The sequence below is a fragment of the Scatophagus argus genome, chromosome 4 (assembly GCF_020382885.2).
Source record: "Scatophagus argus isolate fScaArg1 chromosome 4, fScaArg1.pri, whole genome shotgun sequence".
Lineage (NCBI taxonomy): Eukaryota > Metazoa > Chordata > Actinopteri > Scatophagidae > Scatophagus > Scatophagus argus.
The window spans coordinates 431,121-444,712 of NC_058496.1; the positions used below are offsets into that span (position 1 = coordinate 431,121).

General features: G+C 46.9%; 1 protein-coding gene across 6 annotated transcripts in view; it reads left to right on the top strand.

The window, feature by feature from the left end:
• grin1b (glutamate receptor, ionotropic, N-methyl D-aspartate 1b) overlaps window positions 1-13,592 on the top strand; it is a 31,757-nt gene that overhangs the window by 1,038 nt on the left and 17,127 nt on the right. For 3 of the 6 annotated variants that reach the window (XM_046386496.1, XM_046386494.1, XM_046386492.1), the window contains exons 2-7: window positions 895-1,151; window positions 3,499-3,633; window positions 5,323-5,499; window positions 10,469-10,531; window positions 11,411-11,508; window positions 12,605-12,726. In XM_046386496.1, coding sequence (XP_046242452.1) covers window positions 895-1,151; window positions 3,499-3,633; window positions 5,323-5,499; window positions 10,469-10,531; window positions 11,411-11,508; window positions 12,605-12,726 — 852 coding nt within the window. The remainder of the gene's footprint in view (window positions 1-894; window positions 1,152-3,498; window positions 3,634-5,322; window positions 5,500-10,468; window positions 10,532-11,410; window positions 11,509-12,604; window positions 12,727-13,592) is intronic. The other 3 variants (XM_046386497.1, XM_046386495.1, XM_046386493.1) reach the window with 1 other exon arrangement.

Consider the following 13,592-nt stretch of genomic DNA (forward strand, 5'->3'; position numbering starts at 1 on the left):
GTGGACGCCTGAGGAATAAAGTCAGTTTATTTTCTCAGTTTAGAGAATAAACTTTGTTAAAGACCCAATCCGTAGTGCCACACCCACCAATCCAACCGCCAGGATTGGCTGCTCCCAAAGTGACTGACAGGTGTGCATTCGTTTCCTTCCTGTTTTTTGGGTGGTTTGCTGCTCGCTGAGTGACAGCCAGCGAGTCCAGCATGGAGGAAGTTATGGTGTCACTCAGGTGTAGCTCCTTAAATCCATCAAATCAGTGCTGTGGAGCCTCATCAGCGCCACATCTGGTGGATCCTCCGACTTGTGCAGACAAACTCGTCTTTGTTCATCCAGATTTACAAGTCAAACTGAATTGCTACCCATCATGCACTGCACTCAATAAATATGACGCTTGAAATTCTTCACCTCGTCCCTCTGGCACACCTGGACGCCCCCTGGTGGCTGGCTGCGGTACAGCTTATAAGCCCCTCCCCCTCCATGTTAGCAGGAGGGACATGAGCCAAACTGAAAACTATTTGATGCTATAAAAAGGGGCTACTCCTGATGGAAGTGGAGACTCGGCGGCCATCTTAAATGTATCAGTGGTGGAGACTTATGGTCCTGTCAGCTATGTGCCCTCGGGTGCCAGGAGCCAAACCGATAAGAAAACCACGCTGGTCCTGCATGGACGGCCTCACGCAGGTCGGATGCCGCGTTCAGTTCAGAACCTTTAACGTTTAAGCGCCCGTCTTCGCTGGGAGCTCGCAGTCAGACAGAGTGAGCTAAACATACCTGCGAAACATCATCATGTTAGCCTCTCAGTGTTAGCATTTAGCTCAAAGCACCACAGTGTCTCAGTGTATCTTCACAGAGCGGCTAACATGACTCGGTTCTAACCTTCCTCCTCCTCTTCCTCAGTGGAGCTCCGTGGCGTGCTGCTGCTCACCGTCCTGCAGTGCTGCTCGGTCGCTCGTGGTGGTTGCGAGCCCCGGCTGGTGAACATCGGCGCTGTGCTGAGCCAGAAACGCTACGAGCAGGTGTTCAAAGAGGCGGTGAGCCAGGCCAACACTCTCTACGGAAAAGACAAGTTCAAGATGAACGCCATCTCTGTCACACACAAACCCAACGCCATCCAGATGGCGCTGTCCGTGTGTGAAGACCTCATCTCCAACCAGGTGAGGGCGCTGCGCTCATCCTCACCCCTGACGCTTGTCTTCAGAGGTTTCAGGCTTAGCATTTTTACTTCCAGTTTAAATATTATGTGTCTTAGTGATGTCACTTAAAGGATCAGTTCAGCACTTAGAGAAGCCCTCTAAAACACCATTCTGATGTGTGCAGCCAAAACAAAGAAAAACAGCTACGGCCAGCAGCTGGGTAGCTTAGCTTAGCATTCAGAGCGGACACAAACCTCCTCATCTGACCCTGTCACAAAGCTCTGAACAAATCAGAGTGCAGCCGCTGGTCACATGACCACACAGCTCCTAAACGAGCCGTAATTTTACCAACAGGACTGTTAAGAGAAGCACAGATCTTCTGCTTTTCTTACAGCTTTTGACCTGCTGCTGCTGCCGTAGTTTTTATGCAGTGGACAGCTGAAACACTTCCTGTGTGTTCTTTTCAACCTGTTCTACAGTTAAACACAAAGTCACGAGTCAGAAGGATAACAGTGGAGGGATGAAACACCTATTTTGATCTTCACCATCATCATCATCCGCTGCACATGAAGCTGAATGAGTGAGCATTTAGTGAAGGATGGAAGTATGGATGATGTGTGTGGAGTCGCTCCAGGAGGATTGTGGGTAACGTGTTGAATGTTAAGCTTCTGCTGTGTCATTCTTTGATTCCAGTGTTATGCATAGCGAATAAACAGAAACGTTTCAGTGAAGCGAAGGCGTTCAGACGGCAGGAGACGATCTTCTCCTCATCTCGTCAACACAGAGCTGAAGAAACCGCTGAAGATTGATGCAGACAGGTTTCCTCAGGCAGATTCTCTTTGACAAGATGTCTCACAATAAGCATCTTCACAGACGACGAACAAGGAAGTAATTGACAGGTTATTAATTAGCTGTATTATTTAACACACAGCCAGTGGGGTTTGTCTTTTATTAGTTGCTGTTGTCACCATAAACCAGCATTGATGACAACCGTGGAACTAAAGAAGAAATATCGATGCTAATAACTCACATATCATGTAAATAGTCCACTGACTGTATATAAAGATAGCCGACGTTAAAGCTCCTCCAAAGTGAAGCCAAAACACCTGGACGCCCCCTGGTGGCTGGCTACAGTACAGCCAAACTAAAAACTCAAAGTACATGTCATTTTAATTAGTTCTTATCACACTGATGTTTGTTCAAGTGTTCATCTTTCTGATCAGTTTGTTTGTAACTGGTTATTTGATGCTATGAAAAGGGTCAGCTGAGTGCTGCTCCTGATTGGCTCAGATCCATCAGCGTGGCTCTCATCCAGCTTTGACTCTGACAAATAAAATGAAGTGAAGTGATGTGTCAGATGGAGACCAAACGTCAACTCATTGGTCTTCGGTTCAGCTTCTCAGATCAGTGTCAGGTCGTGTGCCACGTCGTCCTGTTTCACTTCTTCATTGTTCTCAGTTTCAGTTGGCTGAAATTTCACATTAAAAATCTAAAAGGTGAAGATTTCTGCTCGGTGAGCCGCTGGACATCGACGGCAGCTCAGCAGTGACGTGAAAAACAAACAGGAAGACCTCTCAGGATGACTTCAACAGTCGTCATTTTCTACCCTGAGACGTCTGAGATCAGCTGAAGACCAGCGAGTTCACATCCAACATCCTTCACTTTCCTTTGTGGAGGAAATGAGGCCAACATGGCGTCGACGCGTCGGACAGGCTTTGTTACAGAGAGAGACGTCAGATTAACATCCCCTCTCTCTCGGTGCAGAAGCAGAGATGTAATCCGTCCATCCTCCCAGAGGAGAGATGGACGGATTACACACACACACACACACACACACACACACACTCAGCCATGTAAAGGCGGTCTAACTGTGTGTTTGCTGCAGGCTGTTTCTCTCCACATGTGTGATGTAGAAATTATTTCCACCATCACAAAGAGCCAGTGGGGGAACAAGTATTCAGATGTTTTACTGCAGTGAAAGTACTAATACCACACAGAGAAAACACTGCGTACAAAGTACAAATCCTGCATGCTGAGCCTCCCTGAGAGTAAACTGTTGGTGTCCGTGTGTTCCTGTTTGTGGATGTTCGGTGCTGCTGGCTGCTTTAACCTCCAGCAGAGCATCAGGTTCTGTCAGATCCTCATGGGTCTGGAGTCCGGCTGTCCTGGGAGAACCAGGACCTCCACACAGGTTCCTGAGCTCACACAAACAGCCTGTTTTCAGGCTGAAGGAGGAGGAGGAGGAGGAGGATTCTCACCTTCATCCTTCAGTTTGTCACAGACACGAACTGAAGCTGCAGTACAAATATTCACCTTCCACTTTAACTTTGAATTGACTTCTGAATGACTTCTCCTTCTTCTTCTGCAGGTGTATGCGATCCTGGTCAGTCACCCTCCTCAGTCCAACGACCACCTGACTCCGACGCCCGTCTCCTACACCGCAGGCTTCTACCGGATCCCCGTGGTCGGCCTGACCACACGAATGTCCATCTATTCTGACAAGGTAAGGTGGATCACTAGCAGCGGAACAGCGTCGGCGTGTCCTTGTTGTGGTGTTCCTCAGGGCTCCGTCCTGGGTCCTTTCATATTTTCTCTCTCGGGAACCTTTGCCTCCGCTGTGAGGTGTGTTTAGGGTTCTCTTTGTTCCCTCGTGGGTTCTGTCAGTGTGGTTCTTGCCGTTGAACAGGTCCGGTAATCAGACCGTGTTGATGTGCACCTGCTCGATGGTCATGCAGCGTAACAGAGCGGTCACACAGTCCTGTGCTCCGTTATATTCAGTCCAGTTTGTCCCAGTTCAGAGACCCTTCGATGTGTGATTGGACTGCAAACCCGAGAGTCTCTCAGCGTTTTACAATATTGATGAAATGATTCAGTGTCATCAGTCCCAGAATACCCCAGCACTCCCAGACGCTCCAGTTACTCTGCAGTTTGTTCACAGCACTGAGAAAAGTGATGAAATATTCACGTGTTGATTTTCACACCAGCAGCACATTTCCTGTCAAAGAGTTCGAGCTGTGGCATCAGATCAGTTTCATGTGCAAATGTCTTTATGAATAAAAAAATATTTCACAATTTTCACAAAAATTATTTTTGATTTTTGTATCAGAAAGTTTATTTTTCTATATTTTACGTTCCCATACAAAGATAAATATTTTCAATGAGTTTCTACAGAAAGCACTGAATCCTCCTGTGTGCTTTGATTGAACACCATCTGATTAAAACCGTCTGACTGCGAGCTGTTGGTCCGCATCGCAACCCGATCGGTCGCCGTCCATCCGTCCCCCACTCATCCATCTGTCCCCCACTCATTCGTCCGTCTGTTCGTCCCCCACACGTCCGTCCGTCTGTCCCCTACACGTCCGTCCATCCATCCCCCACACGTCCGTCTGTCCTCCACTCGTCCGTCTGTCCCCCACTCATTCGTCCGTCTGTTCGTCCCCCACACGTCTGTCCGTCTGTCCCCTACACGTCCGTCCATCCGTCCCCCACACGTCCGTCCGTCCCCCACTCGTCCGTCTGTCCACCACTTGTCGGTCCGTCTGTCCCCCACATGTCTGTCCGTCCGTCCATCCGTCCCCCACACGTCCGCCTGTCCCCCACACGTCCGTTCGTCCCCCATTCGTCCATCCATCGCTCACTCGTCCGTCTGTTCGTCCCCCACACGTCTGTCCGTCTGTCCCCCACACGTCTGTCCGTCTGTCCCCTTCACGTCCATCCATCCGTCCCCCACACGTCCGTCCATCCCCCACTCGTCCGTCTGTCCACCACTTGTCGGTCCGTCTGTCCCCCACATGTCTGTCCATCCGTCCATCCGTCCCCCACACGTCCGTTCGTCCCCCATTCGTCCATCCGTCCCTCACTCGTCCGTCTGTCTGTCCCCCACACATCCGTCCGTCCTCGTCTGCGGTTTGACTGCTGTTTGATTTGTGTTCCAGCTGCTTTCAGACACACCAGCACAGACTGGTTCAGTCTTCATGTGTTGTTCAGGGTCTCTTCACAGTAGGAGGCTAACTAAGCTAACGTTAGCGCTCAGAGAGGAGGACGCCGATAATGTTTACGTCCATCAGTCGGTTCGTGTTCATTTCCTCGTCAAGTATTCAGGACAGAAACGTGATGTCAGAGCTCCTCAGTCTCACAGAGGACTCATGTGAATCTTTAACATGAGCATCGCCCTCCTCCACCTGCCTTTCAGAGCATCCACCTGTCCTTCCTGAGGACGGTGCCTCCGTACTCCCACCAGGCTCACGTCTGGTTCGACCTCATGCGAGAGTTTAGGTGGAACCACATCATCCTGATCGTGAGTGACGACCACGAAGGACGAGCTGCTCAGAAGAGACTGGAGACGCTGCTGGAGGAGCGAGAGACCAAGGTCAGCCACGCACACACATTCTCACACACTCACACACACTCTCACACACTCACACACTGACATACTGTACACACACGCACACACTCTCATCACACACATACACACACACACACACATACACACACTCACACACACACTGACATACTGTACACACACGCACACACTCTCATCACACACATACACACACACACACACGCGCACACACTCACTCACACACACACACACACTCACTCACATACACACACACACACACACGCACACACACTCACTCACACACACACACACACACACACACGCACACACACTCACTCACACACACACACACACTCACACACACGCACAAACACACACACACACTGACATACTGTACACACACGCACACACTCTCATCACACACATACACACACACACACATACACACACTCACACACACTCTCACACACTCACACACACACTGACATACTGTACACACACGCACACACTCTCATCACACACATACACACACACACACACACACGCACACACACTCACTCACACACACACACACACTCACACACACGCACAAACACACACACACACAAACACTTGTGTGGTCATGGAACAATGTGTGTGATGCTTCTTTTCACCCGGCTGTGTGTGTGTGTGTGTGTGTGTGTGTGTGTGTGTGTCATTGATTCACCTCCACCTGTCAGACTGCAGTTTCACTTCCACAGCCTGTTTTAAACACAGCTCAGGTATTCATGTTACGTTTGGAAACCTCTGATCATCTTGAGTCTCACCTGAGGCTGCAGGTGAGACAGAAGACCTGCACCACCTCCACAAAGAGCATCATGTGAAGTTATTTCATGTACTTGTACTGTGTATTTGTACTCACTAACTGGAGGACGTGTTGAACACTTGAGCTGTGTGAGATGAGATGAAGGGAAAACATACACGAGCCAACAGATGAGCTGGGTCTGAGGTCATGTGACTGCAGGCCAATCACATTCCTGTACTGATGGTGAAGGTGGTCCAGTAGGTGACCCAGTAGGGGGTCCAGTAGGTGGTCCAGTAGGTGACCCAGTAGGGGGTCCAGTAGGTGGTCCAGTAGGTGGTCCAGTAGGTGGTCCAGTAGGGGGTCCAGTGGAGCTACAGAAGGCTTGTTGATGAATGAGGGGCTGCTCCACCTCCTCCTCCTGGCTCTGAGGTTTGTTAGTTCATCTGCAGCTCAGTGTGTTTGTAGAACTGAAACTGCTTTCTGTACAACCTCCATCGTCCCTCCATCGTCCCTCTATCGTCCCTCCATCGTCCTCCTGGCTTGTAAATTCTTCCTGCCAGAGGAGTCAAAGCAGCTTCTCTTTCATCACTTTCTTTTCTTCTTCTTCTTTGTTTTTGCTGTTTTTAAATCTCCACCAAGAGTGTTTAGTCTACTGATCCGGTTTGTCAGTTCAGCAGGACGTCAGAAGATGTCGTGTCCTCGTCCTTGGCTCGTGCATCAGACTAATCCACATTGTAATTTTGATGTGAGCGTTCTGGATCCTCTGGTTCATCTGGACATATTGCCATAGCAACAAGTCCTCAAACCCAGCGCAGCTTATTGGCACTGAACTGACGGCCGTCGTTTCAGATAAAAATGAGAGATATTTGAAATGGTTGTGATACGATCGTCCATACTCGTCCATGAGACGGACAGAAGCGTCCACATGTCTGCATGTAGACTCGCTGCTGTGTCAACTGGTCAGCACGGTCAGTCGGTGACGCCAGGACCTTCACAGAAACCAGACCGATCAGTCTGTTGCCCCAGTGCATGCTGGGAGGGTTCCCAACACGCCTGCACCTGCGGCCACATGATCGGCACTCAGCCAATGAAGGATATGAGGGATGCTCATAGCTTCGACTTTCCTCTTGTTTTATTTCAAAATAAGAGAGCAGTGTCAGCCATTTTGGGGCCCAGATTAGCAGAATCAGCAGATGGTTTTAGTCTGGATTAGACTCCAGAGTGTGATGCATGTCAATGTTCAGTGTGTTTATGACCTGCAGCTCCTTCCTGAAAAACTTCTGTCTTGTGACTCTTGATTTTTGCGTCATCGTGTTTTGCAGATTATTCAGTTTCTAAACATTTTCTGTTTTTGAAGACATCGGTGTGAAATCTTGGTGGAGGTTCGGTTTATTTTCTTTTCTTTTCTTCTTCTTCTTCTTCTTTCTTTTCTTTTATGTTTTTCTTACTTTTGTTCAGTTAAGCAGCTTAAATTTACTTCCTTTTTCTCTGGACCTGTCTCTCTTTCTGTCTGTCTCCCTGTCTCTGTCTCTCTCTCTGTCTGTCGACATCATCTTTCAGTTCTTCATCTCCGTCTGTTGTCTGGTTTCCCATCACCTCGACACTAAAGGAACTCAGAGTCGTGCAAACACATCTCAGCTGCTTCTGTCACAGATGTCGATCTGCCTCACAGGCAGACAGACAGGCAGACAGGCAGACAGGCAGACAGCTGTCTGTCTTGTTCTCGTGTGTTTCAGCAGCATCAGGTGAGCGATGATTCTGCTGATTGAAAACTAAAGAGGAGACAACACAGCACAAGCAGCAGTGATCAGGGAAAGTTAATCAATAAGCTGATGTATATAATCTGTGGTAGAAGAAACATTCACATTGTTTATTTTAGTAAAAGTATGTAAATATTCTAGGTGAACTGCACTTAAAGTTTTAAAAGTGAAAGTACTTGTGAGATGAGCAGAGTGAAAGTTCAAAGAAGTTAAAATGTGACTTCCTGTTTGAGCCACAGTGAGACTCATGAATGTTGAAGGAGATACATGAATATTACAGCACTTCAGTTAAAGCAGGAGAGCAGGACTGCAGCGTGCATGTTGTTTCTGAATTAAACATCTGTCGGATTAATAATGAAATAATGATGAATATCACAGCGGGCTGCCGTACGCTAACACAGCAACAAACTGTGGAGATCATATGACTACACATCAGGAGCTTCCTGTTGCTGTCTGACTTACTGGACGTCACGCCGGACACTCCAGCTACCCAGACCAGACACGGTCAATACTGGCAGTTAGTCAGAGTTAAGTTAAATGAACCCACTTCACAAATAATTTGGTTGTCGAGTCTTTGTGACATAGAGATGACTCACACAGCTAGCAGCTGAGCTAACAGCTGAGTTAACCACTAAGAAGCTAGCTAGCTGGGCTACTGCTAGAAACTCATTACAGCCCCATTGACTGCTGCTCTCTCTCAGATGATTTAGAATAGAATTTTGTTCATACAGTGTTATTGGAGAAATAAAGCTGTGCGTTAGTTCATTAGGCTAGCTTTGTCGCTAACAGGACTGTAAGTCTCCACAGGTTATGAGAAGCTTTGTGTGTGTGTGAGAGAGAGAGAGACAGAGGCAGAGAGTTTGAAAGCAGTGTAAGTATGTGGTTCAGGGACCTTGCATGAGGATGTAAATTTAATGAGATTAACATTTGGAGCGGATCGAGTGGAGGACTAAGGGGACGCTCTGCCGCCACACCGACTTATCATCAGAGGAAGTTTCAGGAGAGCAAAGTCGTTCAGTGCTGCAGTAAAATCAAACTTTGCTGAAACTCAGGCAGGCTCGATCTGTTTATTAAGTGATATTTCTTTTATTCAGAAAGACTCCCTACTGACTTAACATCTGAACACAAATGCAAAATGAACAAATGATGAACTTGTGAATTTGTCCTGAAGTAAAGCTAGCAGCATGCTAACAGATTGAGGCTAAGGCTAAAACGTCAGCAGCTAATGATCCATATAGAAGACATGGAAATAAAGAAACAGAATTATCTAATAGCATGATAAGAACAAAAAGTAAAATCAGATGTTATTATGAGTTCTGGTTTTGTTCTGTGTGGTACCCTCAGACATTTTTATAGGTGAGAAGATTCCACTCGTGTTACTTCACAGCTTTCAGTTCATCTGGAAGCTGAATTTACTGCTCAGTGAGTCTGTTATGTAGGAATCTGTCTGGTTTGCGTGTTGTTGAGCTAAATTAGATCTTATTTTTCAGCTCTGTTGTTGATTAATCATGCGAGAAGTGTTTGTAAGAAGGAAGATCAGAGCTTGACAGGTTTCTGATTCCTTTTTCAAACACATTTTTGCTTCTTTGTCTGCTCTAAAAATAAAACACAGCAGGTTTGTAGCAGGTTTGAGGTGTATATTTATCTCCCAAACTAAATATAACTGAAATAAACTGTGAGGTCACTGTGCTACACAGCGTTGTAATGAGAGCAATGACGGTGTTGGTTTTGATAATGTTAGGCTTCCTATCATTTCATTAGTAAACTTTATAAGACATGAGTAATTGTTTAACGCAACATTATGTAGGAAATAGGTTTGTTGTGCGATTTGATCCCCCCATGATTTCTGATAGATAAACAGTAGGTGCAAATTAGTACAACTCAGTGGAGTCATAATACAGTAATGTTATGTCCTCTCTTATGTCGTCTCGTATTTCTTCTTCTTTTAGGTCCCTGTGGTCAGACATTTTTCAGCATGCAGTGTTATGTTGAAAACACAACTCAGAACAGTAGCATGCTAAGCTAACGTCACCTGAACCAGGCTTAATATGCTCACCTGGCTAAAGCACCCAGCTGGGAATGTTTGAGAACACTTTGGTTACCATTTTACAGAACACACACAGGAGTTCTGGGTTGTAAGAACCTCATTTTCAGATGTGCACTTTGTGTAGTCGACAGTTTCTGAAAAACTCAACCATATTCTAACGTATCCAAACATACAGGACAGACAGATGGACCGCAGGCAGGTGGATAGACAGGAGGACCATCAGGTGGACAGGCAGGTGGACAGACAGTCTGGGGTGTGTTTGCGTGCTCTGTTGTCCCTTCAGCCTCCTGACTTGAAGCAGAACAACCAATCATTTGTTGGATGCTTTACTGGCCCCCATTTTTTCTGACTGTCTATAATCTTCTTCTGTGTCTGCATATTTTCTCTGTGCACATTACCCATCAGACTAAAAACAGGAACTATGAAAACCTCGACCAACAGAACTTTGACTTCAGGAGAACACCCAAGGTATAAACTTGCATGGTCAAATGATGCACGCCGCCCAACCAATCTCTGAGCTCGCCCAATAGTAGCCAAACACCAGTCAGCCCCGCCCACCCGAAATCCAACCCAGCTCCAGAGATAGACTCTTATCCTGGTGGCACGTCTTTTCTCCACCATCTCTTTTCTTTCTTTTGATTTTTCATGATTCCTGCACACCGAGAATGGGTTTTACACTCGCAGGAGAGACGCCCTTCCTCTTCCTCCCCCTCCTCCCCCTTTTCCTTGTGAAGGGTTGCATGCAGCCAGGCGGAGGCTTGGCTCTGTCTGCAGATATGAGGGACACCACCCACCAGGATCCTCTCACTCCTCTGCAACATCAGAACCTCCTTTTCTTTTTCTTTTGGGAACCACTCTTCCTCACCCCTTCCTCCTCGCTCCTGTACTCCCCTCCTCCCTCCTCCTCCTCCCCCTTTCTTCCTCTCTCCACTCGATTTTCCTTTTTAATTTGCAGTTGCATCAGCGCTCTCTAACATGCACGTCCCTGGTTGGTTGGTTGGAGTCTTGAAAGTGCCTCAGTTTGCATGTGCCACCACACCACGCACAACTTTTTGCCCCTCCTTCTTTAGAGCTTCAACTTTGAGTTTTCTTTGTGTTCAGCAGATCTTGGAACACTTTTTGTCTCCATTTTTGGCCCTGCACACTCGTTCTGAGGTAGCGTGGGTGAGAGGGAGCATGGTCGAGGCTGGGGTCAAGGGGCAGGGTGTCTGGCCGGGAGGGTGGGGGGGACTCAGGTGGTTCAGAGCTAATAATGTGTGTCCTATGATCTGTTCTGTGGTGTTCTGTTCTGCCGTGTTTTCCAATGTCCTACCATGTGACCTGTTGCCCTGCGTGGTGGTCGTCCAGGCGGAGAAGGTGCTGCTGTTCAGCCAGGACACCAACCTGACGTCTCTGCTGCTGGAGGCCAAGGACCTGGAGGCCCGAGTCATCATCCTCTCCGCCAGGTGTGTATGTGACGGGGTCAGCAAGGCTGCAAAGATCAGGGTGGTAGCTGCTATGCACCTCTGAGAGTTTCATGGATCCGATGTTTTAGTCAGGCTGTTGGTAGCATGAGAGGGATGCACATGACTGCTGAATGACACTCACTGATTAGTGCAACTAAACCATTAATCAAATAACTGATCAAAAGAAAATTAGTTGCTGGATATTTTAATAATTCAGTAATCATTTTGATCACTTGTCAAGCAAAAATATTTGGTGGTTCCAGCTTATGAAATGTTGTTCGTGACAGTAAATGAAGAGTCTTTGGGTTTTGGAAGATGCCACTTTGAGCTTTAAAAAAGTTTTAACAATTCTTTGACATTTCATAGAGAAGATGATTGATTGGTAATGATAATAATTGTTAGTTGCGGTAACAGTGTTATTAGTGACCCGATTAAGCAAAGTGTTTTCTCATATAGATGAAGAATGGCTTCATTTAGTTTCTCATGGAGAGGCTTACAGATTTAAAGTTTAAGAACAGGAGTGCTGGTATTAGATTGGTACGGGAGTCAGAAACTGTTGGATGTTGAGCTTGGTCGTCTTCAGATGCAGACAGCAGTCGCAGTTGTTCAGCCAGAAGAGACTAACTGAAAAGAGTTGCTTCTCATGATTTGATTTTATAAGTTCAAGTTTGTAAGGTTTTCAACTTTTTGTTTGCAGTGACATGTGAGTGGCTGTTTTCTGAAGACTGTGTGGTGGTTTCACCCTGACACAGCATGGTTGGTGGTTGGTACTGCAGGGACACTGGGCGTTTTGAGCCTGTGTCCCTGTTAATGGACTTGTCCTAATCCAACAGTCCCTCAGTAATGTAAAAATATCACTGACAAGTAGAACCACCGACACATATGCAGTTGTCCAATATGTCTTCTCTTCCTCCTGTGTACAAAAGTGAGCCAAAACATCTCCGATACGAGGGCTGCCATCTTGTTTGATGATGTCATTTGGAGCCGGAGTCTGCGGTAGTGGAGCCAGTGATAATCTGAGGATGCTGTTGGGGGTCCTGCTTACTGCGTGTAAGCACAGCAGCCTCACAGCTGTTTGCCTTGTGTCTGTCTGCAGTGAGGACGAAGCTGCAGCTGTGTACAAAGCAGCCCGTCAGCTCAACATGACGGGCTCCGGATACGTCTGGCTGGTCGGGGAGAGAGAGATGACCGGTAAAGCTCTGAGTGAAGCTCCAGATGGTACGTCAGCCTCCTTCTCTTCTTCTTCTGTTGCTCAGCTCTGCTTCCATCCCACTCTCGAGATCTTTCTTAGTGAAGTCTCCCAGTTTAGCAAATGGTAGAAGCTTGTGTTTCCTGAAAGTCAGTGATTTGCAGGATGAACGTGAACCTTTGATTAGAAAACAAAGCTGTCGCAGATCACAGGCTCAAGGAGCTGTGGTTTGTGGGCTATATTTCTGTTTATATATTTGAACCAGCAGGTTTCAGAAAATATGTCTTTCCAGACATCTGAAATAAAGAGGGAAATTAGCTTCAGATACTCACTCAGTAGTTAGAGCAACCCTGAACTGGAGAGGAGAAGAGACTAAGAAAGTAAAATCAGAAAGCTCAGCTGATATTCAGCATTAGATGTGGTTTATCTTCTTAACCATCTCTTTTTAAGCAGTTTTAATGTCCAAAATAAAACCAACCAGAAGTCTTGATTAAAGCTGTTATTGCTGGATTGGTGTGGGCTCGTTTCTCTGGTTGGCTGGTTGCTGGATGTAGACTTCATGTATGTCTGAAGAGTTTGTAGCACCTGACGTGTTTCTGGTCTGCTGATGCGAGTACGTACATTATAGCTGCTCAAATGTGTTTGCGCTAGTACTCAGGTGATTACTCAGGTGAACATTTACGAGCATCATCCTATAGCAACGTTTCCATGTGAGTGTAAAGATGTCTGCAACTCTGAGTAAGACTTCTTCATCTTCATTGTGACTATAAAGTAACTGGATGGAAACATGGCTGCTCTCTGTCTGTCTTCTCTGGTAGTGCTTTACGATGAAGGAAGCTAATCCTCATCGCAGTCAGTTAGCTTCTCAGTGTCCTGCTGTGTTTCTCTCTGGTTT